Raw genomic sequence first — 25,419 nt, 5'->3', positions numbered from 1 at the left:
CAAGAAGGATGATACCGATAAGATGTGTAAAATTACGATAAATGCAAAAGGAAAGAACCTCCTGATGATTGCGAATTACAACATTTTGGTTCACTTGCTCGGAAACTGTTAGATTGCATTTGATGAACATTAGGGTGTGAAAATTTCTGGCCCCAGTTAATTTGGCCAAGATTGGAGGTAAGATTGGAATAACATCTCAACAAATGCGTGATCAAGTTTGATGAAACCTTTGTTGGAAACTCGAATTTCTTTTTGCAATTGTTGCAGCAAGCCTCGGTACTGGTCAGAGATTTAGAATTAAAACTCTGACCGTGGTGTAGGAAATGGTTCAGCACGGGTTTCGGAATAGCTTATTTGCCGTTGATCAATTTTTGAAATATCAAGGTTTAGTTTAGCTCTCTGGTTCTCTAACTTTTTTAGACACGCCCCACTTTATGACAGTGAAATATTTCGTGCCCTCCCCCCTTATCGTCATGTCACACAATGAAACCAGAATGTTAGCAATCCTTACAGATAGTTTGATTGTATGGAAGGTTATGACTGTTGATGAGAGAATTCTTCAATATGAAATTCCGACTATACACAGAGCAATAACTATGAAATGGAGGTGAATCGCGCCAAGCGCGGAAGAATTTCAGTTTACTGGAGCTTCGCCCCCCCCTTCAGATGCTTTCACGCCGCCCAAGGGGGGCACGCCCGCCAGTTTGACAACCACTGGTTTAGCCTATATTGTAATTCACAAAGTTTCCGCGTTGCTACTGAAGTATGGGAAACAATTTAAAATGGCTGAATTATCTAGTTATAACGCGGCACACATAGAACACCGATGTAAATAGGCTAATTATTACAGGCGGCGACTGTGTACTAAGGCCTTAAGGCCTAGCGGCCCCTCGTCGTTATCCTGGTCCGTACCGGATTTTCACTGGTGTGGCGAATAAATGATTGATTGATAATTTTATGTTGTGATTGTCAGATTTCCATAACCATGTAATTAAAATTGTAATTGAGCAAAATTTATATCAAATTACAATTACAATTACAATTACACAAAACAAAAATGCTTCAATTACAATTACAATTACATGAAAAAATGTAATTATTACATTCAGCTCAATTACAAATTACAATTGATCCAACTCTAATAGACATATATGCTATTTGATTATTTCCTACATTTCGTTTATGACCATACTGTCTATTAGTAGCGAGAGTGTGTGTGCTAGTCATCAGTACAGTGCGTAATGAGAAAATGAGTAAGATGCATCTCTGTATTAGTTGCTGACACATGAGCAACACTTCGATTGTTTTATCTACATTTTAATTATACAGGATTGGATATATGCCGTGTTTGAATGATTCATTCATATAAGGTTATTAGAGAGTTCATGTTATAAATACTGATAAAATATCAAAAAAATAGGGAAATTTAGAAAGGCAATCTTTCATGCATAGTGAATACTTCGAGCTGTGTCACAATGGAAAATTTTTGCATGCCCTCGGTAATCATATGTTTGCATATGTTCATTGGCTATATATGATGTAGTCATTTAACCGTCACTGTGGCATATAACTTTCGAAGTAAATTGGTAATACTGTTGGAGTTGGGGTTGGAGTCGGAGTTGGAGTCGGTAGATTTAAAGACTCGGGAGTCGGAGCCGGAGCCGGAGCCGGAGTCGGTAGATTTAAAGACTCAGGAGTCGGAGCCGGAGCCGGAGTCGGTACGTTTGAAGACTCAGGAATCGGAGTCGGAGTCGGTCCATTGAAAATGTGTGGAGTCGGAGTTGGAGTCGGTGGTAAAATTTACCGACTCCACAGCCCTGTTGGCTAAATATTGTCAATTACTTTAAAATCCAAAGTTCCGACGAGGGCCGTACAAAATCTTTTCATGGGCCGCTCGTTTCAGACCTTGCAATAGATACATAGCCTATCTGAACGTACTTTCTTTAAATGTGCTCACTGTTCAGTGTTAACTACTAATCAATTCCTTTACTCAGTTCAGTGTATAAAATAACAACAACCTCATTTACATGCTTGCTATCCGTCTATAGCTCACCACTTTATCCGTTTTCCTTCGTGTGTTGCTGAAAATACAATCATAATCAGCGACCCTATTACTATTATTTTCAACCACTGAAGACGCACAACGTAGCCTATATGCGACGCACAGGACACGTTGCTGGTTTCAGGTAAGAGGATGCCGAGACTACCAAGTAGGCCTACGGTTTATTAATTTAACATCTGCCTCAAAAATATCGAAATTTATTGGTGAGCGAGTAAATGAAGGAGGGGAGCCGTTGACTGCGGTTACTCCACTACTGTAGCTTAGTACTCCAGTTTGACAAGGAGTTCTGAATACATCCTCACACATTTAATCGCACACGCAATCGTTGTTGTTATTTGACATTGAAACAAGGCGAGAAAAATCCGGCATAGTTGAGACATCTTACGTTTATGAAATGCCACCAGAGGTGGTCAGTAACGAAGTACTTCTACTTTTTCGAAGTACTCAAGTAGTTTTCCTCTACTTCTGGTACTTACTCAAGTAGATCTGATTTTCGCTACTTCTACTTCTACTTCTTAATATTTTGTGATCTACTTACTTACTTTTCGCTATTTTCAGTTTGTCAAGTAGAAGTAGTTCAATCTTACAATCAGGAAGCTAGCCTGAGGAATTTTGGAGCTGTTTTCACGGAGTATTAACATTTAATTTTCATAAAAGTTTAGTAAAGCACAGAATTTTCGTCGCGCTTCGCGCGCAGTGGACGGTGTGACCAGTATGATTTCACGAAAGTATCGGTGAATATAATTTAGGTGGAGGGTTTGCGTGGTTCCGCTCACACCACATTGTCGCCCTTCACCCATGAAATAATTCATCACAGTATATGGCTCATCATAACGTTTGAAACTGATGTTTCGCAATCTAGCATTTTCTTGTCATATCGTAATCTAGTATATATATGTCCATGGCATGTCCTGGAAGAGTGTTTTAGCATACCACCCTGGAAACTTTCTGGACTAAAACATGAAATACATATTCTGCTTTCAGAAGTATTATTTATATTTCACTTTCAATTCTCAGTATCATATACTTTGAGTTATAATTAATATCAGTTCTTTTGTCCGAATAACATACATGTTGAAGTATAAAAGCAAGTGCAGTAATACCTTTAATTTCTGGAAATAAAGCTACACAATATGGTATTTTTACGGTCCACCATATTTTTTATTAACGTTTACAAATCGCGCAGTGAGTTTTCACCGTATCCTATACAACTTATCCATATTGCTCTTCGACTAAACTACGGGCCTTATAGGCGGATGGCGACACCATGCTATTTTCCAAAACGCGCTGTTCGAGAAAACAGAGGATTCGTATCGCATTTCCTTATCAATACTATCATTTTCACCCCATGATGTGGACGAATGCTTATGCTATCGAAAATTGGATACCTGCTGGTATGCATCAATATGAATCAAGCTCGTCACCTATCACGTAGCTCAATTTTCACCTTTTTATAATCCATCCAATCAGGATCGTTTTCACAACTACTTACTTACTTGAGTACTTTTAAAGTCAGTCAATTCTACTTCTACTTCAAGTAGTTTTAACTTGCTCATGAAAGAAGTACTTCTACTTGTACTTGAGTAGATTTTTTCTTCGCTACTTCTACTTCTACTTGAGTAGCTTTCTTGACTACTTTGACCACCTCTGAATGCCACTTGGCGCTAAACACCCGTGTGGTAGCGCCATATCAATACGAGTCTGCTCTGGAGATCGTCGGACCACATTTTGTGCACGATTTTGCCTATTACCTCTTCAACTTAATGGCCTGTCAGCTTAAGGACTGGCTTTCTGCGTTCCCTATTTAGTGCGCATGCGTCGCCTGAACATGTTTACTTTGTTATACGGCATATCATGTTTGTTTTATTGACCTCATTTCAGTTTTATACCTTCATTACCAGCATTACTTGACTATCCTGTGTACCCATTATCGTATCACAATTCTTTAGGTACCAAGAAGCTAAGGAAATAAACGAATCTGAATTTAATAGCTGGTTTCCTCGCCACACATATTCCATCAAAATAATGTTTTTCCTATAACTATATTTATTAAAATCCACGACAGTCATGATAAAATTCATGAGCAGAAAGATCGGAAGCGAGCCGACGTTGTTCGGATTCAACAGTCCCACACGAGTAACGAGACTACGGCAAGCTTGTCCTCGCTCAAGATATTGCAAGAAACGGATAAAATGAAACACTTTACAGACTCCTCTCCAATTCCGGAGACGGCCCCAAATACTCAATTGTAACACGACCGGCCCCGTCGTTATTCACGCCAATGTCAACGCTCCTTCCTTTTTGCGCGTCGGCGAAAGATCCGCCACCGCCCGAGTATCCTTCGTCCGGGCCTCCACCGCCACCAGAGTACCCGCCGGCACCGCCGGATGAATGTAACGCGGCTGACCCGCCGCCGCCGAAACCGCCGTTAATTTCCTTTCCCTCGCTGTCTATAAAGCGGCCACCGACTCCGGGCGCTTCGACGCCGATTTCGTGGCCGCTGAAAGCTTTCGCCGGTTCCACGCTACCCCATCGCCGGTCGCCCGATTCCGTTCCGTCGTGCATGAATCCAGCTCCGCCACCTATACATGTAGTGGCGGTAAGTAACGATGTAGGCTACTACTGCCTTTTCGGAGTGGTCAGATACGCTTGCGCTACTTACTTATTCAATCAGTTCTGTCCATTTAGTTATTTCCCTTCTACTTGAAGAGTCTTTCAGTCAAAAGTACTTACTTTTTAGAATTTGATTTTGAAAAGTAGAAAATAGTTTTGGGATAAGTTTACATCGCTTTTTCAAATGAAATTGATATAAGAACAACGTGAAACAGGAAAAGGTTTGGCAAAACCATTTACTTACGCTTGGGATTTTGTAAAGTAGCTCTCGGATATGTTTGCATCATTTCTATGAGTGGAGAGTGGCAAGATAGCGTAGCCTATAGTGGTACGATCCACAGCTGCAACACCAATGGGTTGCGGGTTCGAGTTCGACCGAGGTCGACTACAGAATTCCTACCTAGGTGTTGGAGTTTTATTTCGGCTCCTCCTCGTCATCTAATCCGTGTAAACGGTGACCTATGAAAGCCTAAAAGTGGGCCCTTGCTACCAGTCGGCATCTACGTAATAGAAATGAAGAAAATTGACCTGGTGTAAATGACTAATTGACCATAGTAGTCGACAAACACCATGGATACCACAAACAAAGCAAACAAACTATGAGTGAAACTGAGGGAGATAGAAACGGGGGAGGTAGCGTAGTGTAGTAGGCATTCTGTGGTCCTCGTCCCCGTGTCGCTGCTCTTACGGCAACAAAAAAGCACAGAAAAAAGATCCGATAAAGGAAGAAAAAGAGCAAGAAATAGCTTCTAAAAGGACCTAGGAAGAAAGAATAACATTGAAGAAGACTGTGATATCGGGCATTAGGTCGAGGTGGATGCCAGTTTAGGAGACCCTGACTGGTTGGTCGTTCGGCATCCCCCTAATCTGTTCATTACATCGCATTGTGTGTCTTGTATATCACATAGTACATTGTGTGTGTGTCTTGGGCACATGAAAATTTAATCTGACGATTATTGATGTATATTATTGATTATTGTCGCACCGACGGGCGAAGCAGCCCCTTTATCACGGTAACTGAACTTAATTTTGAAAATTGAACCCATTCGTATTGTCATTCGTCATTTTGCGTGAGACGCAGCATGTAATTTTTATAGTGGACTTCTCCGAATAACTGCTGAAAATATGCGACCCATATCGAACAACCCTACTTTTTTAAACTACTTACTACTTGAGTACTTTTCAGATCCATCATTTCCCACTAAAGGAAGTTTTGACATGTTTCGGAAATTGCAAGTTATAGGCCTACTTGTAATTGACCAGAAACTTACGGCTTTATTCTACTTCTACTTGGGTAGCAAACACTGACTACTTTGACCAGATCTGAGCTTTTACGACACACCTGGCGTATTTCGTCCCGATGCTTTTCCTCCCCTTTCGCCGCCGTGGCCGTCCTTGCCGCCGTGACCGTAGTTTATGCCGACCGCCGAAGCATCTTTACCATCTCTGCTGGTGCTAGCGTCCGTGATCTGCACGGATGAATGCGTTGCGAGGAGAAATACAAATATATGACAGGCTTGATTAGCTTACCTTGAGTCTGGCCGGGGCTGACTGTGCCGCTGAACATCCACCGCCACCAGCTACCACTAAAGGTTGGTTGACCCAATTGGCAAACTTGACCACGAATGTGCCGCCTGATCCACCGTAATAGGCTCTCTCCGCGTATCTTGTACCCTTCTGACCGACGAGAACCTATAAGATGAGAAAGTCAGATATATACTTGCATATACGCAGGGTATAGTCCTGTCGTCCCTATTTATTTGCGAATAGTAAGGTAAACGTTCCACCACTGCAACACCAATGGGTTTCAAGATTGAGGTCAGCCAAGGTTGGCTTCAGAATCCCTTCCTCAGTTTGCTGGTTTATTTAGGCCCCTCTTATTCACGTAAGCGGTGTCTTACAAAGCCTATAATGGAAGTGGGCCGTTCTTGATGTTTCGACAACTATGGTAATTTCACACCAGACCAATATTCTTTGTCGACTTGCAGAACGACCCACTTTCGTTCTACGATTCTGTAAGACATCCACATACGTGGATCAGATGGCGAGGACCCTCCAGTGTGGTTTTTGTAGCCCAGTGGCCCACTGGCCCATCTATAGCGTTGTAATCAGGGCTGTGGAGTTTGAGTCGGAGTTTCGCTAACTGTTCCCTCAAATGAAGTCGAAGTCTGAAAATTTTTTAGTACTACTTCGTCGGGGTCGTGAAAAAATACTGACTGGAGTCGGTGTCGAAGTTTGTGAAAATGCTCCTGACTCAGACTCCGACTCGAATTTCTTTAATATGAAAACAAGTGCTTTCAAAATTCTCTTAAAAGTACTAATAATAAATAAAATAGGATTTGTATGTACCAAACCAGCAATCACTGTTATGAGTAACAATATTGATATACTTGGGCATTATTTGCAAATTGCAATTCATTTGCATATAGGAAAAACATTGCAAGATGCGTCTTTGTGACCAACGCAAAACTGCTAAATGTAATCATAAATGGTTTGATACTGTGAAAGAGTAAATATATTGTTTGGTTTTGTAAGTGACAACATCACTTGTAAAATTGATGCAAATATAACCAAACGTTGCTCCCCCCTTGACAAAATCAAAAATATTTCTAGTAAAGTCGTAGTCGGTGCATCTAAAGATCGGGAGTCGGAGTCGAAGTTGTGGTTGGTATATTGCCAATGTATGGAGTCGGAGCTGTCGTCGGTGGTAAAATTTACAGTCTCCACAGCCCTGGTTGCAACTCAACTCTTTGTTGGTATCAACGCATAGAACACACTGTAGAAACTCTGTGCTACATTCATCGAGAAGTGATGTGAACCCGAAGTACCAGAATACCCAACATCACTTTTAGTCAAACTAGTACGGAAGCATATACAGCTCTAACCAGACGATTGCGATTTTTCGAATCATGAATCATTTCCCACAGCTTTATGCGCCTACTAAACCAACCTTAATTATGGCTCCCTTTTCGAGATCAAACTCTCCGGTGACTGTACCGCCCCTGCCGGCGTAGCGTTGAATAAACTGCTGTCCAGCGGGGCCGCGCGCTTCTACCTTGTATCTTCCATTTTGTGGCACAACCCAAATCTGCGTGCCGTCCTTGACTTGAACTCTGACGTTCGTTGCCCTGTAGGTCTGATTGCACATCTCCTGGGTCGGGCCGAACCTTCCGAACGATTGGCCACAATCGGTGAATGTGTAAAGGTTTTTGTTTGAGTTTGGCTCCAATGCGGCCACCGACGGTGAGGTGCCGGTACGGTTTGACGCAGTGGAAATTAGGGGTATATTGGGGCGGTTGTTCGGTGCTATTACTGGTACGTTCAAATTGCATCTCATCTTGATAAGATCTTCTCCATCTTCTTGAATGATCTGCCAAAGAATGTGAATTATAATACATCGTTCGTTACCGCGATTTGAAGTTTACCTTCATTTTTGCCTATGGGCATACCGTCATAAACAGTTAATATCAAGTCCATCACTATTATAATAGATAGAAGTTGGTGTATAGTTGACGACTGACTTGTCTTATCATTAACCCTGTCGTTCACGATACCGATTCAACTCTAAACTGTAATGCATTTCCGTAGAGCAGGGGTGTCAAACTTACGGCCCGCCAGACGATTTCATCCGGCCCGTGAAGCAATTCGGGGCTGATTGAAAAATTCTTATATATTATCCAGCACATTTGCAGAAAATGTTGATATTTTTTGCATGAAATATTCCCCAAGACAGCAAATGTCGAGCATGATCATTGCGCATGTTCACCGGACTACGGGCTTTGTGGTTTAACTCTAGTTGCCACTCAATTTAGGGAAGGCAAAAAGTGCACACTGATTTCAAAGTTTTATGGAATAATGGTCCAAAAAGTAACTATTCACAGAAGCGAAAACGCCAGTGCGAAACCGTTATATACAGTGTACACTGTACAGTCACTTTCGAACCAATAGGTCCCCGGACTAAACAGAAACCAGACTCGTGATTTTATAATAATGAACCAAATTAGAACATCCGCGTTTATAATTAAGTATCTTCTATTCCTCACAACGCGTACGCAGGGCTCACGCTAGATTACGACTACAGCAAAGAGAGCATAGAAAAATGCCAACTGATATCGTCGTCGGCGCCATTGTTATGTCGTTTGACAATCATCGTATTTTGCCAATTCCATTCTTCTCGAATAAAGGTGTTGCGATTTACCAGAATAAAACCCTTATGATCCGTGTGTATGTGCTTGATAATGAAGTATTCAAGTGAAAAGCAAGGGCACGGGGTAACATTTTGGAATCGATTGACTGGTCCGGCCCGCTGGCGAATTGAGGCTTGAATCCGGCCAGCGAAGAAATTTGAGTTTGACACCCCTGCCGTAGAGCCAATTTATTTGTGGCTGTTCGACTATCCGTATTCAGAGTCCACCAATGTTGTTTTAATAATGTATTTTTTCCAGTGCCAACGTATATATCACCCCTAGACACAGACTTGGACAACTAGATAATTTTCAGCTTTTCCAAATTAGATTAGAATTAGAATTAGAGCTAAACTAATTTTATCAAATTACATTAGATTTGGAATTGAAATTACATAATTTCTCCAAATTAGATTAGAATTAGAATTAGAGGTACACAGATTTTTCCAAATTAGATTAGAATTAGAATTAGAGCTATACAATTTTTCCAAATTAGATTAAAATTAGAATTAGAATTACCGAATTCACGAAAACTTGGAAATTGAATGAATGTGAAATTGTGAATGAGAAATAAATACAGCAAAAAACAAGTTCAATTCACATCAAATTCCACAGTGCATTTCCATACGCATGGGAATGGTTAACGTATGTCAGTGTTGCGATGACTCGAGTCAGATTCGAGTCACCATTTTCGAGTGACTTGACTCGGCGTTTCGAAAATGCGGATTGACTCGTGTCTCGGAGCAAAATTTACGAGTCAATTTCAAGTCATCAAGTAGTTTGTGTCGATACAAATCGCAGTATCTTTCATACATTCGGATTGTTCTCGATACGCTGGTGTGACCTGGGAGCAGACTTGGACAACTATAGAAAATTTTCAGCTTTTCCTAATTAGATTTAGAATTAGAATTAGAGCTACACAGTTTTTTCCAAATTATATTAGAATTAGAATTGCTGAATTCGCAAAAACTTGGAAATTGAATGAAATTGTGAATGGGAAATAAATACAGCAAAATCAGTTCATATCAAATTACAGTGCATTCCCATAACCATGAGAATGGTTAACGGCAGTACACCAAGCTTGGCTTCTACTATACCAGTGGTCACCGCAATCGAGCCGGCTATCTGATTTGAGATTTAGGAAGAACGCGATGAAAAGCATTTTGAAAAGCTAAAATTGATTTCCGTTTCAAATGATGATTGTTGTTGTTTCAAAATAAGCTGCTCGCCTGTGCCCAACAATAATATTCCACACTATCTGAAACGGCTCCGGCGATGGCAACAGCATTCCATCAATGGAGAGTCAGCCGATATCAATAAGCATATTGGCTTGACGTGCAATGGCCCTGACACTGTCAAGACCGAGACGCTTAGAAAACGGCATAGGACGTCCCCACAATATTAATCTTCAGGATGAGATAGTCTTTCAGCTAGTGACATGTCTGGCAAGCCCCATTACCGATTCATCAGTCGTTGGATAGCGTTGTCGGGTATTTTGCGCATCTCATATTCCAAAATAAAATGACGTTTATAATCTTGATATTTCTTGTTGTAGTGGTACTACTTTAATAAAATATTACTTCTTTTGCGGTAACCATGAGCATCGCCCATGTTAGTCAGCACGCCGTTGTACTTACGTAAAGTTGTTAAAACTAGAATGTTGTTCGCAGACCATACAAGCTACTATGCTAGCAGGCTATTTATTATTCGTCACAATAGCTACTACGGCTAAAATGCCAAATAAAATATACCCGCCGAAAATTATACTCCAGTTTATATTGCTTTACGAAATAAATTAGGATCCTTGGCCCCTCTTCGAGTTTGCCCCCTGCAATTCGTGAGTTCGTGGTGCGGCGATGACGGCTTAGCGTAGTGCCATACCAACTTTCTATTCGCGTAGTCATCGTACTTTTTTCGAAAACACAACACGATCCTATACACCTACAAGTTTTGTATCGATAGATCAACACAGAACACTATGAATTTGCTGGTGACTTGCACTTCGGGTGCGAATACAAAAGGTTGAGAGCCGCTCATGAGAAATGATTAGTTAATAAGCTATGGAATTATTATCGCACGGCTGAATTCAAAGTAGCTATTTGTGCTGAAGTTGATATAATATCAGGAAAGCTGAGGAATGTGGAATAGAGTCGCAACATAACCACTAGGGCTGTTCAAAAAAAAACTTTTTTCCTGAATCTTGCTGGTTACGTGATTAAATCGTTAGGTTCCCTTAAAAAACGACGCACACCAAATTTTAATTCATTCCAACCAATAATCGCTGATTTCGTACAGTTTGAAAAATTTGAATTTACCCAAAGATGCAAAAAAATATTTTTGTCAAATTTTTCTGTCAACCCCATGAAATTGTTGCGCTGTCTTCAAAGACGATGCAAAACAAATTTGACTCAATTCCAACGCGTAGAAGCGGAGCTATTTGAGTTTTTCTTCGGTTATTCGGGGATTATCCTTAATCGGTGGATCATCCAACAATTATCATCGAAAAACTCTAATAACTCAGCTTCTACGGGTTGGAATTGAGTCAAATTTGTTTTGCATCGTCTTTGAAGACAGCGCAACAATTTCATGGAGTTGACAGAAAAATTTGACAAAAAAATTTTTTTTCATCTTTGGGTAAATTCAAAATTTTCAAACTGTACGAAATCAGCGATTATTGGTTGGAATGAATTAAAATTTGGTGTGCGTCGTTTTTTAAGACAACCTAACGATTTAATCACGTAACCAGCAAGATTTAGGAAAAAAAGCTATTGTGGAACAGCCCTAATAACCACTCACCATGTAATCACCAGATTGGGTGACTCCGGATTTTTCCAGAGCTTCACAGGACGGTACTGGATATCCGATATCCCATTTACATTTCAGAGGTCCCAACGTTGATTTTGCCTTTTCCCCGTTCTCCTTCGACACATCTCCGAAATTTAACTGCGTAACTGGCAACGTCATTTTGTCTCTTAGAATACCTGCGACGTATAACTATGCTGTGAGCTGTGACGCGTGCAACAAGGAATAACGCATTTCATGGCTGCTGGAAGTACTTCGTTTCGACCAAGTTTATCGCTGTCCTATTGAATGTTTTTGTTTTTTTATGTGAAGTCGAAATCGGAGTGGATAGCTGCTATCGACGTGGTAATAATTAACAGAACCGCCGATTATCTTGCGTTGTATTGGTTGTAACATAACTATATTCCCACAAATCCCCGCCTTATTATGCATAGTATCTACATGACAAACCACCGTTATCAACCTGAGCATTGTGAGCAATGAGATTATCTTATCTTATCTATGACGCTGTGGATTGCAATTGCAAGAGTGCTGCGTAATGCACATGCTTTTAAATAGTGAAATTGAAATCCTACTGTATTGCTTTCTGTCATCAAATTGGTCCGGCTCATAACGAAAGTTGAACTAATACGGGCACAATACCATAACGGCAGCTATTCGATCTATTCTAACAATTGCTTCATCAGAGTTATGTAACTCCATGGCGTGCATAGCTTAGCAATATCAGCGCATCCACATTAGGTAGAAAGTAAAGACCAGTGGTTTCCAACGTGGGCGATATCGCGCCTCGGGGAGCGATTTGGCGGTCCAAGGGGGCGAAAATATCAAAGGGGGCGATAGGGGGGCCAAGCGGTCCAAGGGGGCGAAAATAACGAAGGGGGCAATATAGGGGGCGATGGCGCGTTAGAACGGCTATATTGGAGTCAAGCCGGAGAAATGAACATTTTTTCAGTCAACTCACGAAAATTTAGCTGTACAAGTGTAAGTTCGAGGTAGAGCGCCGAAAAGTTGACCTTTTTTCAGTCAACTCGCCGGTGATCACAGTTTGTATGCCCATTTTTCGGTTCCAAATATCTGGGAGGCGACGATCGGGTTGGAACTTGAAAAGGGGGCGATGAGTCGAAAAAGGTTTGGAACCACTGGTATAGATCGTCATTAAAAAAACTAACTGTATTATGATGCCATTTTACACCATCGGTATCGTAGTATAGTGCAATGTTTCACAGAAATATTTCACGCGATCCTATTTTAGAAGGGAGAAGCCGTGTGTAGCCAACTAGCGCTAAGGTCATGTTGAAAGATTGGAGTGTGCTGTGCACTGTACCGTTCAATATCCGGAAAAAAATGAGGAAAAATTGTGGCGTCCGGGATGGAATGCTAATGTTCAATCGGGCGTGGCCGGCAAAATGGCAATCTCATTTATATATAATCTAAGACAAGGGTCGGCAACCTACGGCCCGCGGGCCGGATCCGGCCCGCCAAGTGAAATCGTCCGGCCCGCGACGTAATACTTGGTTACCACAAGAATACGGCCCACCTTTTCATCTTGAATTTCAAACTGCAGTGTTGGCGTTTTTTTTTGGAAATACTGTGGCATTGTTACGATTTTAGTAAGTCGTACTAGTCTAGTGTTACGCCATAAAACTAGTGGCGAGGGTGTAGACTAGTATCTCGTAAAGTACGATATTGTCTGTAAAGTAGACTAGCAGACTTGAGCAATGCTTTTCATCCGGATCCGGTGGTATCATACACCCGAAAGGTTGCAAAAATGGTGTACCACTCTGATGGGGTGTACCATATACCACAATATAGACTTTAGGCCGATGACTAGCTATCGCACTAAATAGGCGGATTTATGTTTCAGAACATACTTGCATTTGAAGCAAAACTGTGACTGAAGGAATGTCAACAGGATACAGAAAGTTATGCTCACTTTCCTATTCTGGAGGAGAGCGAAACTATTGCAAGACTGTATGTGTCACCGTGATACGAAATTTGATTAATGTATTTTGCTCTCGCTTTTCTGAGATTCGTTCTATACGAAATAAATGCAGGCTAGTACTCCGTTTCACGAGGAAGCTAATACCTTTCCCATAAAATTTAAAACGGAACTTTTTGAAATACAATGCAATGACGAATGGCAGGCAAAATTTCATACCACTATACCAGGGTCATATCGCTGCTTGGCTTTTACTAAAAGCACCTTACTGAATGTGACCTTATTCCCAGCTTGACCATACTAATGCAAAATAAATGGCAACGATGTTTCGTAGCGCGTACTCAAATGAACAAATGTTTTCAACAATGAAATTCACGAAAAGCAAGCTAAAATCACGCATTTCCGACGTCCATTTAGAAAATGTTGTGGTGTTTGCTTCATCTGGCTGGTTACCAGATGTTGAAAAAACTGTCACAAAGAAAGCAGCACCAAGTGTAACAATAATGCTATGTAGTTGAAGTGTGAATACATGTATGTTGCTCTTTTTGTGATTGGTGTGGTTGAGATTGCAGCGATGTATCGTGATGTACTGAAGTGATTGTGAATTACAGCGATAATGAAAATTTCGGCCCGCCAAAGAGATTTACGCTCGACTTCTGGCCCGTGACTAGCAAAAGGTTGCCGACCCCTGATCTAAGATATAGTCTGATGCCTTAGAATCATACGATAAGAGAAGGGACGAAGACAGCATATGCTGACTTTGCGCGTGAATATTATTGACGAAATCTATGCAATAACCTGAAAATTATTTTCGCGCTTCGGGCCATTGACCTCCAGGCAATAATAGTTGCGTAGTCTGATATCGAATGTGAGAGGCAAGTCTCGCCATCGCCATAATCAAATCCTAAACGGGATTGTGTCCAAGTCCAACGCAACTATACTAAATGACCTATGTGCGTCACACGTTTTACCCGTTGCAAGATCGGAGGTAGTCAGGAACGAAGTACTTCTACTTTTCTCGGTCTTGCCTAGTTCCACTACTGATTGGAAAGGTTATGATTCAGACTATTTCTTCTGAACAGTTTACAGTTATTTTGGGCAGAACTAAGCCTGAGTACTTTACATTTTACGTATTACTTCTACTTTTACTTGAGTGTCAACAATGACTATTTTGACCACCCTGTGCAAAACAATGCCCGAGATCGGGATTCAACTATAGAGCTGGCCTACATTTCCTCAGCAAAAAGTATTTCTCAACAATCATCATTTCTCACCTGAATCCTTTAACCATTCCTCGGAGTCCGTGTCACAATTGCAGACCTCGTTTTTGTCCACGCAAGTCCCAGTCACTCCGCACTCACACATATTGCTGTCTGGTCTCGCACCTCCCCAATAGCCCATCCTGCGGCCTTGACGCGATACCCACCAGCCGGTACCTTCACGAATACATAATTGACTGAGCGATTGTTGTTGTTGTTGTTGTAATTATTGCAACGTATGGTGTTCGGCTACTATGGATTTTACACCAAGTCTTAAGAGTCTGACAAATCCATTATCGTCACAACTGTCTGCCGGTGAGGATAACGAATTCAGCAACTGGTAGTAAAATCCATGGATCTGATAACAGTTTTGTGAGCTGAAACGGTATGCCTAGATTCGCCGCAGTCGTCTTCAAGTGATCGCGGTGGGTCGAATAGCGCAATCAATCTAAAAGTGGTCGACCGTCTCGTAGTATCGCATAAACCCGTGTTGTTACATCCGATTCTGTGAAGGTGCCAGTGGAGTCTACAGTGGCCTGTTTGCAATCTTATCAGAATTGATGAGATTGTTCGGGAGGATACGCTGCAGCTTGGCATGATTGTTTGCGAAGCGAATATCTCGCGATATTGCGAATAATCATCTGATTCCTTGAATTCATCATTCCGCTGAGCGATTGCAGAGGTATAGAGAACATAGTGATTCCGAAATCGAAATCTCGGTCAGGGCTAGTGGTCAAAACGAAATATTAATCGGGAGTCTAAAACTTTACCGTCTTTCAGAAGCTTGGAATCGTAGCAATCGTATTGGATGAACTGCTCGCAGGCCACGGACGAATCGATGAGTTGCGATATTTGGTCCATTTTAATTCCGTTGTAGTCGATGTTTTGACTGAGACAGCCAGGATCCTCACATCCGATTACAACAGTATTGGCCTGGCGTGAATAGCACACGTTGTAATGCACTGTAATGCTCTTCAAGGCTGCGGGAGGTGGTCAGTAACGTAGTAATTCTACTTTTCAGAGTACTGTATAGTGGGTTTGACTACTTGTATTATTTATTCAAGTGGTAATATTCTGAACTACTGCCACTTCTACTTTATAGTTTTTAGGTAATACTACAAACTCTTAGAATTTGGATTTTGTAAAGTAGAAAGAAGTAGTTTTGGAATATATGTTTGTATCACTGTTGTGAGGGATATTGTTATTTATAACTAGCGCGATTTTTTGACATGTCAAAATTAGGTCAAAATTGTAGCGTTAGGTCAAAAAATGTCAAAATTGTTTACGAAGTTAAAACTTTTTTGCAACCTGCATTTCGTTTGTATCGTAGATTTGCACTGTCGGTGAACTTATCATTTGACATTTTACAGCTTGTAGCCTACTTTATAGGCCTACCGTTGTAGAAGGCCCATTGTCTGCTCATTGTGAATCATAAACATTCAAATGAAACAAACAGGTTGACATGGTGTTATGCTCCATGTAGCGCAATATCCCAACTCAAGCAAGACTGCGAGGGCATTGCATGGTTCTTATATCAAGAAGCGCATGATGAAAAATTGTGATGTACACACCATTGCCAGAATGAAGCAACATGGTTTGTCACCAGCAGTGTACGTACAACTTCGATGTTGTCAGCCAACAACTGCTGCTGTTAAACGTTATTCATTCTAGGCAAGCTACTTAGTAAGGACTGACACTTTCTACCCGACAATGTAGGACAGTATTTTTTGTTGTGCTACAATTTTTTTCTAATTATTTCTACCATAATGCGTAATGTAACTATTGGAATTCTTCATAGGGCCAGATTTCGTTGAAATAAAGTTTTTCTTTAAGTAACAATATGTCTGTTTTTTGAGGCAAAAAAGTTTTTTTCAGGCCAAACTACTTCGTAAGGAACCAGAAATGAAGATAAGTAGTACAACTCTAACATTATGTGGGAAAACACCTAATTTGCATACGTTATGTCCAAATTTGGTCAAAATTAAGATTTCTAAGGTCAAAAATGTCAAAATTTTGATTTTGTCTTCCGTTTTAGGTCAATAAAATCGCCCCAGTTATAACTACTGGGTGAAGTCGTCCCTGTATCACGGTAACTGTACATATTATCAAAACTTTGCAGTGTAGCAGTGCGGGGCGGATTGAAAAATTCTCTGATCCGACTCCGATTCTGTTTTTTAATTCTCTGGTCCGACTCATAGGCCAGATTCTAGAAACTACCGTGATCCAGTCCGAAATACTCAGATAATAATCATTTACTCACAGGTTGGTATTGAATATTGATGGAAACAAAACAAACAGAAAAATAAAAATTCAGATATCAAGCTCAACACTAATATGAAGTAATTATGTCAATTTGGACTTAGCATGCGGTTCATTTCCATGAACTGTTCAATGCAACCATTGATTCCAAGGTGGAAGAGGACAAGGCCGCCCTTTTCCTTGTGAAAAAAGTACTGGTCCGGCTCCGATCCGACTCCGGTCGTATCAGAAAAAGTGCCGATGTGGCTTCAATCCGGATCGGCAAAAATGAGAAAATCCGGCCAAATATCCAATCCGGCTTCGGTCCCTGCCCTGCTCTAATTTGTAGTGTCATCAGTCATTTGCGTCAGTCACGAATAATGGAAGCTGCGATTAAAAACTAAACGGATATTCAACCTCTCGATCAAATCTAGGCCTACTTCTCGAACAAATGATTTCAGTTTATCACACCTTCATTTTCTACTTCCATCTGAACTAGCTTTGACATGTCTCGGAAATCACCACTTGCAGTTGTAATTTAGTACGAATTCACGGCGTTAGTTCTACTTCTACCTGAGTATCAACACTCACTATGCCTTTACCACCTCTATTGAATTCAGCACTAATAGTCCTGATGCAACCTACCACATGAGTGTGTTCCACAACCGTGATACCGGTCGACCTATCGCTCTCCATATCGCAATAGACTTTGAACGGATCAACGCCTCCCTCTCCGTCAGGATCTATCATGGAGTAACCTGATCTTGTGTATCCCATCCGTTTGATGGCGGCGCACGACGGAAGATGCTTGCATAAGGAGGTGCAGTTCTGTTCGTGCTATTCAAAACACGACAAACTTGGATTAACATTGTAACGTGATAGGGAATATTCCATATATTTACAATTATACCACTGGGTGCACCTCTGTATAGATATTTATTATTATTACCACATCAAGCTTATACGTTTTAACCCGAGCCCACGCGAAAAACGCATGAACGCGGCTTCGATCAAACCGGTATCGCAAGTCAGCTACATATAGGCCCTACGTCATAATAGTGCGAGTAAATTTTGAGTGTTTTCTGTCTAGGTTTCCGGCAATTACAACGAGTTGACTGTCATAAAACCCTGCTACATTTCACCCAATGATGATATATTATAAAATGCAGTCCGTCCGACTGCCGACAGAAACAATTTCTGCATGGGCAACCTCTCAATTTTTACAGAATCACCAACAACGGAGTTCTCGAGATTAACCCGCAAATCCTCGTTACGACATCAGAATTTTTTTCATGTGCGCAATAACTACTCTAGTGCGGGTGTAATTATGGGTGCGACCCGACTGTTCAGAGTCAGATTATTCATACTTTTACACCATTATATGACACAATATAATGCACAGATCGGTCATTCTCCGCGATTCTTAGCAGTTGGTTTAGGGTTAGGTGCGCTTTAATTCGATCACGCAAAGTGCCACGGACTCGAGTAAAACAGCCCAGGGCGTGCGTGCGAATGAAAGATCAACACAGTTGAGTGACTTTGCTCGGATCATTGTGCCCTGTGAATCGATTCATAGACCAGTCATGTCTTGGTCAATAGATAGAGCCATTTTATTCATGGAGGATGTCAATGTTTTATGACATCACAAAAACTGTTTTATATGTCTCGCATATGCTGGAAATATTGTATTAAGAAGTTCACTTTTGATTGTTATTTGTATTCTAGGTAGCTGATTCTCACTATAAAAATAACGTATTGCAACAAGTCGTGAATGGAAGCCTGGATGAAAGGAGGGGTCATCAAGCCCATTCGTCGCATAAATAGTTTTTGTGATTGGTTATTCGTTTCATTGATAACATTCGTTGCTCAAGAAAAACACAACTGATATTTGCGTTGGTGCATTTCTTTTACATGGGCTCATCTGCGCCCTACATCATTCATATACGCAATACGCATTTAAGCTGTAAATGTCCATTCGGGGTCGTGCACAAATTTCATCGCCAACGTTTAGAGAAGCCGTAATTTAAAAATCCAAGATTGCATTTTAGCGGCCAAACTTTCTTATACAGACCATGGGGCGTGCAGGATGGGGTTTGGTTTGGTTTATTTAACACATACAACAGTGGTGTTTATCGCCTATCAAGGTCATGTATACCACGACAAAGTCATAAGTAATGTTCAGGATCTTTGCTTTCGTATTCTTTCCGGATGAATTTCACACTCGCGTGCTCCCAACTTCAGTCTCTCTCTCTTTCATGCATCCGGACTCGTTCTTCACTGCAGACTTCTTACTGGCGCGGCTCACCATCATACTGGGCTTTTCGAACCACTGCCATCGGTGTCGTGACGCTGGCGCTTAACCAACTGCGCTACTCGCATCCCCGTGTAGGATGGGGTAAAATGCCAGTATACGTCACCGGCTGATCAGATGGAGCTTCAGTATGACAGAAATCGTAACTCACCTTGAGGATCTTCATGTTATTTTCCATTTTGTCGTAATTGAATTTCAGAGTCTGAAGCTCTTCCCTCGCTCGGTTGAAGTCATCAAACAAGGTGGTGTAGTTACCTTCCAGCGGAACATATTTGCTCTGCAACGCTTGCAGCTGAGTTCGCGTGTTCTCCAGATCTATCGTAAGTTGCTGGTTCCTGAACACATCAAGATTCTCGGGGGTAATTTTCAGGGCGCACGCAGTTGCAACTTCTGCTTCACAAGGTAATAAGTGAATCAACCAAGTATTGGAACTACACCAGGAGACATGGATTTCAACAGAGTGGCGCCACGGTAGGACTTCAAGCATTTTGTAAATTAAAAAAATCGAGCCCTTATCGTTTTTGCAACCTCACAATAGAACCGCCGCGTCAATCGCATTCACTGTTGCTATTATCATAATTAATTTGTATATTCTACCCTGTTAGGATGTTTTGCGCAATTCTCATGCTGCGGCCAAAATTGGCATCAGCGTGCGATGCTTAGGTACAATTCAAATCAGATTCACTAATTGCTGTAGTACTTGTTTTTCATTTGTTACACTTATAGAGATATTATCTACCTTGACCATGGGTTGCGTATTCCAAATTAGCACTTTTTATGATCATTCCGGTGCATATACGATAGAGATCGACCGATTATTATCGACTTGGCCGATTATTGGGAATTTTCCAGATTATCGATATCGGCCTATGATGGACGATGGCTGATATCGTGGCCGATATTTTATATAACAAAATTCAAAAACTACACTAGCAGGACAAGTTTAACCGCTGAGCATGCAGAGAAACGGTGCTTCCTGCATTACAACTACCTCTACTGGACTGATCTGTAATTCTGCATCCCGTTTTGATTTTTGGGTAGCTAAATTTCAATCAATGTGCACAATTCAGCAACAATTCTTTCTGATTTCAGTTTGCTTGTTTGTTGTACAGGTTTCTGTGGCACGTACAAGTGTCATCTTACCTAATATATAATATTTTGGGGGAAATGGTTCTCTGCTTCTTTTATATTATCGGTTATCGGTTTTATGTTATCGGTTATCGGCCATGTGAGTGTGTCGATAATATTCGGTATCGGTATTGGCCTGCAAAAATCAATATCGGTCCACCTCTATAGTACACGATTGCGAGAATTGATAAATGATCCCATCAACGTTAAACAATGCCCATTATTAGACAAGAATCTTCGTACGCAATCTCGGCTCTGTTTTTATTATGGAAGTAGGCTACGCAAGTGCACTTTATATTCCTGCGTAGATCAGAGTCCGAAATTGTTTTATAACTATGTAGCAAATATAAAACTAACAACATCGAGTGTACCTTCAAAACGGACAAACCGTTTTGATGAGCTGTAAATTACGATTAGATGCTACTAATTGATCAATTCAAAATAGAACCACCGAAGACTGGAACTTTATGTTAAACGGAATAAAAATGTTAAACTCAGTATCATTTCATCACCAGTTTATCGATTGAAGACACCAAAAAACCGCAATATAAATGAAAAGGAAGAAATGAAAAGAAATGGCCTATAGTCATGTACCTATACTCGCGAAACTGAAACGATAATCTGAAACAGGTAAAAACAATACGAACGAAAAAGTCGATCACGTTTCGATTATAGGCTACATACCGTATCATTAGCCATCTAGTAGCCTAACGCTAATTTGTTTAGGGGAGACAATTAGACAGCTTTGACCCATGACACGATCCTACAGACTGGGATTTTGCGCGCACACAGATTCTGGTGTTCTTTCATTAGCGGTGCTCAGTAAAGAAGTACTTCTACTTTTATGGTACTCAGGCAGGTTGTGCCTACTCTCACTAAGTACTGAAGTGGTTGCGGTACTTTATACTACTTTCACTTCTACTTGAACATATTTTAACTCTTATACTTGGGATAATGAAGTTTGCATAACTTAGACGAGTGAATTTGTCATAAGAATCACGTGAGATATAGCCCCTGTATAATTGTAACTGAATATATTTTCGAAGTTCATGCCTATTTGTGGAGTCAGTATATAGTCATTTCACATAAGTCGAGAAGATACATTTTGCAGTACTCCGATTAATTTCTAACAGTATGCGTGACTGCTCAAACAAACTCCTTTTTGATACTACTTTTTAGAGTGGTTTTTAAATTTGACTTCCCTTTGATGTAGCTTTGAGGAGTTTGGTAATCGTTACTTCAAGCTGTAATTGAGTAGAAATTTACGATGTTAGTTCTATTTCTACTAAGTAGCAACGTCGACTACTTTTGGTTTGTTATAATAAGTGAATTCCGGGTTTGCGTTGAAAAAAAATTGAGGCTGAAACTACGAGTTTTCAGCTCAAAATAGATGAACACTTCATCTGCGATTATGAACCTACTTCGTCTGTTCCTTATCCTTATCCGCTATCAGTCGATCGTTGTCGGCGACGAGTCGCGTCCTCTCCAATTCGAGTTGTCGAACTTTACCCTCGAGCTCTCCGATCTTCTGCCAACTCTGTTTATTCTCTTGCAGCACGCCCATCCTAGCCGCCATCTCCGATTGACTCCTCTCTAATTCTGAAGAGAACGGTGCATAGGATTTTCCCCGTAAATCCCTACTAAATCATTCCGCGACACCGGCATCGTACCTTTCAATTTCTCGGACAAAGCCTCCACCGTCGATTTCAACCCGGGGCATTGATCTCTGTCCTTCTTCGGGACTACGAAACTGAACAATAAATGCGACATTTTATATGACGACGAAGCTATTTCGCATTCAGTCGGGTTATTCGAAATTGCAGCATGTTGCACAATTGCACACGGAAGGAAATTCATTCACGGCCCCGGACTAGTATTGATCAGCTGATGTTAGGGTTGTTTAAAATTCCGAGTATCAAATTACCGGTATTGCATTTTGTGGATGTTAGTCAAATGCATGATTCGCTGCCTCGAGGGTGACGTGACGTAATGTTACTTGGAATCACGGTTGATGTGGTGAGTATAAGCTTGGAACTGGAATTGTACACAGCAAACACAGCGGTGTAAAAACAACCCGTTCGGCAATAACGTATATGTTGGCTTCACTGTTAAGCTGTATTGACATGAATATAATTACGACCTATGCGTGAAGGAATTCACCAGACGGAGTTTTTTCATTCAGTGTACAGTAGGGTTGTTCAGAATTGACCTACTTTCAAAAAGTCATGGTTTTCAGTCCGTTTCCCATGCCTTATGCCTTAAAAACATATTCTAGCTACATTTTTCAGTAACTCATCCCCTGCATCTGTGTGCATGTTGAGCAGGAACAAACCCGGCTGAAAATGGGGTATTCCCCTAAAATTTGGGTGCCGCGATTTTTTCGTCGCCTACTAAAACGCCATATATTTCAGGTTTTAAGCAGTTGTTGTGGTTTGGGGTGATGCAAAACCTCACTGTAGATATTTTTCCGAGTTCAGTACACCATTTTCTATATCACCCTGCCTTGGAAATACTCAAACTTACCTAAAACTGAGCATCATTTTGCTCGATTCACCATGTAAATGAACGCAACTGTAAATGGACCATTCAATTGCTCAGCGACATTGGAAATATTTTGCATCACCTCAAACCATAATAGCTGCTTACAACCTGATATATTTGGCATTTTACTAGGCTAAGTAAAATCGCGGCAGCCAAGTTTTAGGGGAGTCCCCCATTTTCAGCCGGGTTTTCTTCCTGCTCAACATGCACACAGATGCAGGGGATGAGTTACAGAAAAAAGTAGCTAGAATATGTTTATAAGGCATAAGGCATTGTAAACGGACTGAAAACCATGACTTTTTGAAAGTGGGTCAATTCTGAACAACCCTAGTGTGCAACTGTGCTGCCTCTTCTCTACTCCGCCTAGGCCAAGGTGGGTGTCTGATTTCAAAGACTTCTCCAAGTCGTTTCGACACTTTCCTATCTTTTCATTGCATCGCAGTTTTGTGGTGTTTTGAAATGATGAAAATATTAATAAACTGATACTGGCATTGGCTGCGCTCATGAAGCCAAACATATTATGGAGCAGTCAAACCCGGAGCCAGATTAGATGCATGCATATTGCGTATACTAACATCAGTCAACTACTTATGAAGCAGCGAAATGAATGAAGGATTTGGCTTTGGATTAATTTTTATTCGCTTTATTGGTAAGATCATATTCACTTATATAACTTTCAATTCGTGGTCGGCAACCCTGTGACATTCGGACCAAGTTACTTCTAATATTCCATTTCGATGTGGAAAGTGGCGAGATAGCGTAGTAGTGAAACGTTCCACAGCTGAAACACCAATGGGTTGCGGGTTCGAGTCCGACCGAGGCTGACTCCAGAATTCCTAATTAAGTGTTTAAGGCTTATCTAGGCTCCTCCTCGCCACGTCATCTGCGTAAGCAGTGTCTTAAAAAACCAAGAAGTGGGCCGTGCTATAAGTCAGCAAATACGGAAACATAACAAAGAATATCGGCCTGGTGTAAAATGACCAATGTAGTCGCAACACCGTGAATATCAAACAACAACAACAACATCATCACGCACTGACCTGTAGACGCATTGGTCTTCTTTTGTGTATCTATTCAGGTATCCGGCGTAATATCCTGGAGGCTGAGTAGATGTGCTTTGGCCATTACTTTCCTCAGCTCGTAATAGACATGACAATAGTATTGTCGCCCAAAGGATACGGGCCATCTACACGAATTAGCCTACACAGTTTATGGTCTGCAAAGGCATGCAACTGCACGAGATTTCCATTTAGATACGTCGCTCATACAAGCAGTAACGCCGAATGCCTATGTCCTACTTTGATCAGCGTGACGTGAGGACGGCCTATGTTGTTTCTATCACATATATAATTCGTGTTATATGGGGCTAGGAGACAGGTTACAACATGAAACATGCCACTAAATGGTTCGTCGATATCAAACTTTGAAAGAAATATCGGTATTGGCCGTTAGAGGCATAAAATCGGTAATTTTCGTGATGTCACGTCGTGGTAGTAGGCAGTCAGAGAAGCGAGTGCTAGACTGGTAATATTGATCTATTTCTTATGTCGTACAGGTGTCTAGGTGCGGACTTTCTATCGTTTATTTCATGTCCAAGCGCAACAACGACTATAAAGCTCTTCAGATAAATGCTCCGGGGTTTTGGAAATGCGATATAGGCTGAATACATGCTGAATATATCGTTTTTATTTTCATGAAGGTGCTTGTTATCGGTTTTATCGGTATCGGCTTCAAAGTCCGATATCGGTCGGGCCCTAATTTATATCACTTAGTGCCGAAATATTGACTACGTAAAAAGTTCGCTATTCGAATCTGCCTGCTTTATCCCGTCCTCATTATGACGTCGTTGCTATTAATAGGTTACAGTCAACTCTTTCCGTAGCTGTTTCGTACTGGCACTTACAATCACTCAATAGAGAACGTTGATCATAATGGATATTCTACTGTAAGGAATTACGATGCAGCCAAGTATGCTAGGGATTGACGAATTAGCAGGAAAACCATTCAAGACGGAATTCGATGTAAACGTGACAAAAACGGTTATAAAACGAAGGATTCAATCCTACAAAAGACTTCCAACGCGTACTCGGCACGCATATCAAATTCCAACGGTGCAGCAACTCCCGATTAGTGACATACCTCTAATGCGGGAGAAAATTACCAACTACACATCCGCAAACGTAATCATTTCTAAAACAAGCCAAGGCCGCTGTTTGTGAGAGTCTGGTATTTTTACTACCTGGTCGAACGGGGATATTATACAAATTACTGTGGTCTTGTCAGTTGTCAAGTGCATAATGCCTACGATTATATGGACAATACCCAGCGTACCACGTGTTTTG

At 41.1% G+C, this 25,419-nt stretch overlaps 2 protein-coding genes across 2 annotated transcripts in view; one reads left to right on the top strand and one right to left on the bottom strand.

The window, feature by feature from the left end:
• The window catches only part of LOC145449604 (uncharacterized), a 353,567-nt gene that overhangs the window by 11,057 nt on the left and 317,091 nt on the right, over positions 1-25,419 (top strand). The window lies entirely within an intron of this gene.
• LOC145450305 (uncharacterized) lies at positions 4,089-24,336 on the bottom strand. The gene is made up of 12 exons (XM_080328817.1): positions 24,118-24,336; positions 22,207-22,286; positions 21,958-22,135; positions 19,560-19,743; positions 17,743-17,934; positions 15,630-15,792; positions 14,875-15,036; positions 11,656-11,840; positions 7,626-8,045; positions 6,206-6,367; positions 6,018-6,144; positions 4,089-4,644 (listed from the first exon to the last, which is right to left on the bottom strand). Exons 1-12 carry the CDS (start codon positions 24,261-24,263, stop codon positions 4,265-4,267), a joined length of 2,379 nt encoding a protein of 792 aa, XP_080184943.1. The 5' UTR covers positions 24,264-24,336; the 3' UTR covers positions 4,089-4,264.

The sequence above is a fragment of the Botryllus schlosseri genome, chromosome 11 (genome assembly GCF_051294905.1).
Source record: "Botryllus schlosseri isolate E-star chromosome 11, Bs_hap1, whole genome shotgun sequence".
NCBI lineage: Eukaryota > Metazoa > Chordata > Ascidiacea > Stolidobranchia > Styelidae > Botryllus > Botryllus schlosseri.
The sequence above is the reverse complement of the archived record's forward strand: the minus strand, read 5'-3'. Positions and strand labels throughout refer to the sequence as shown.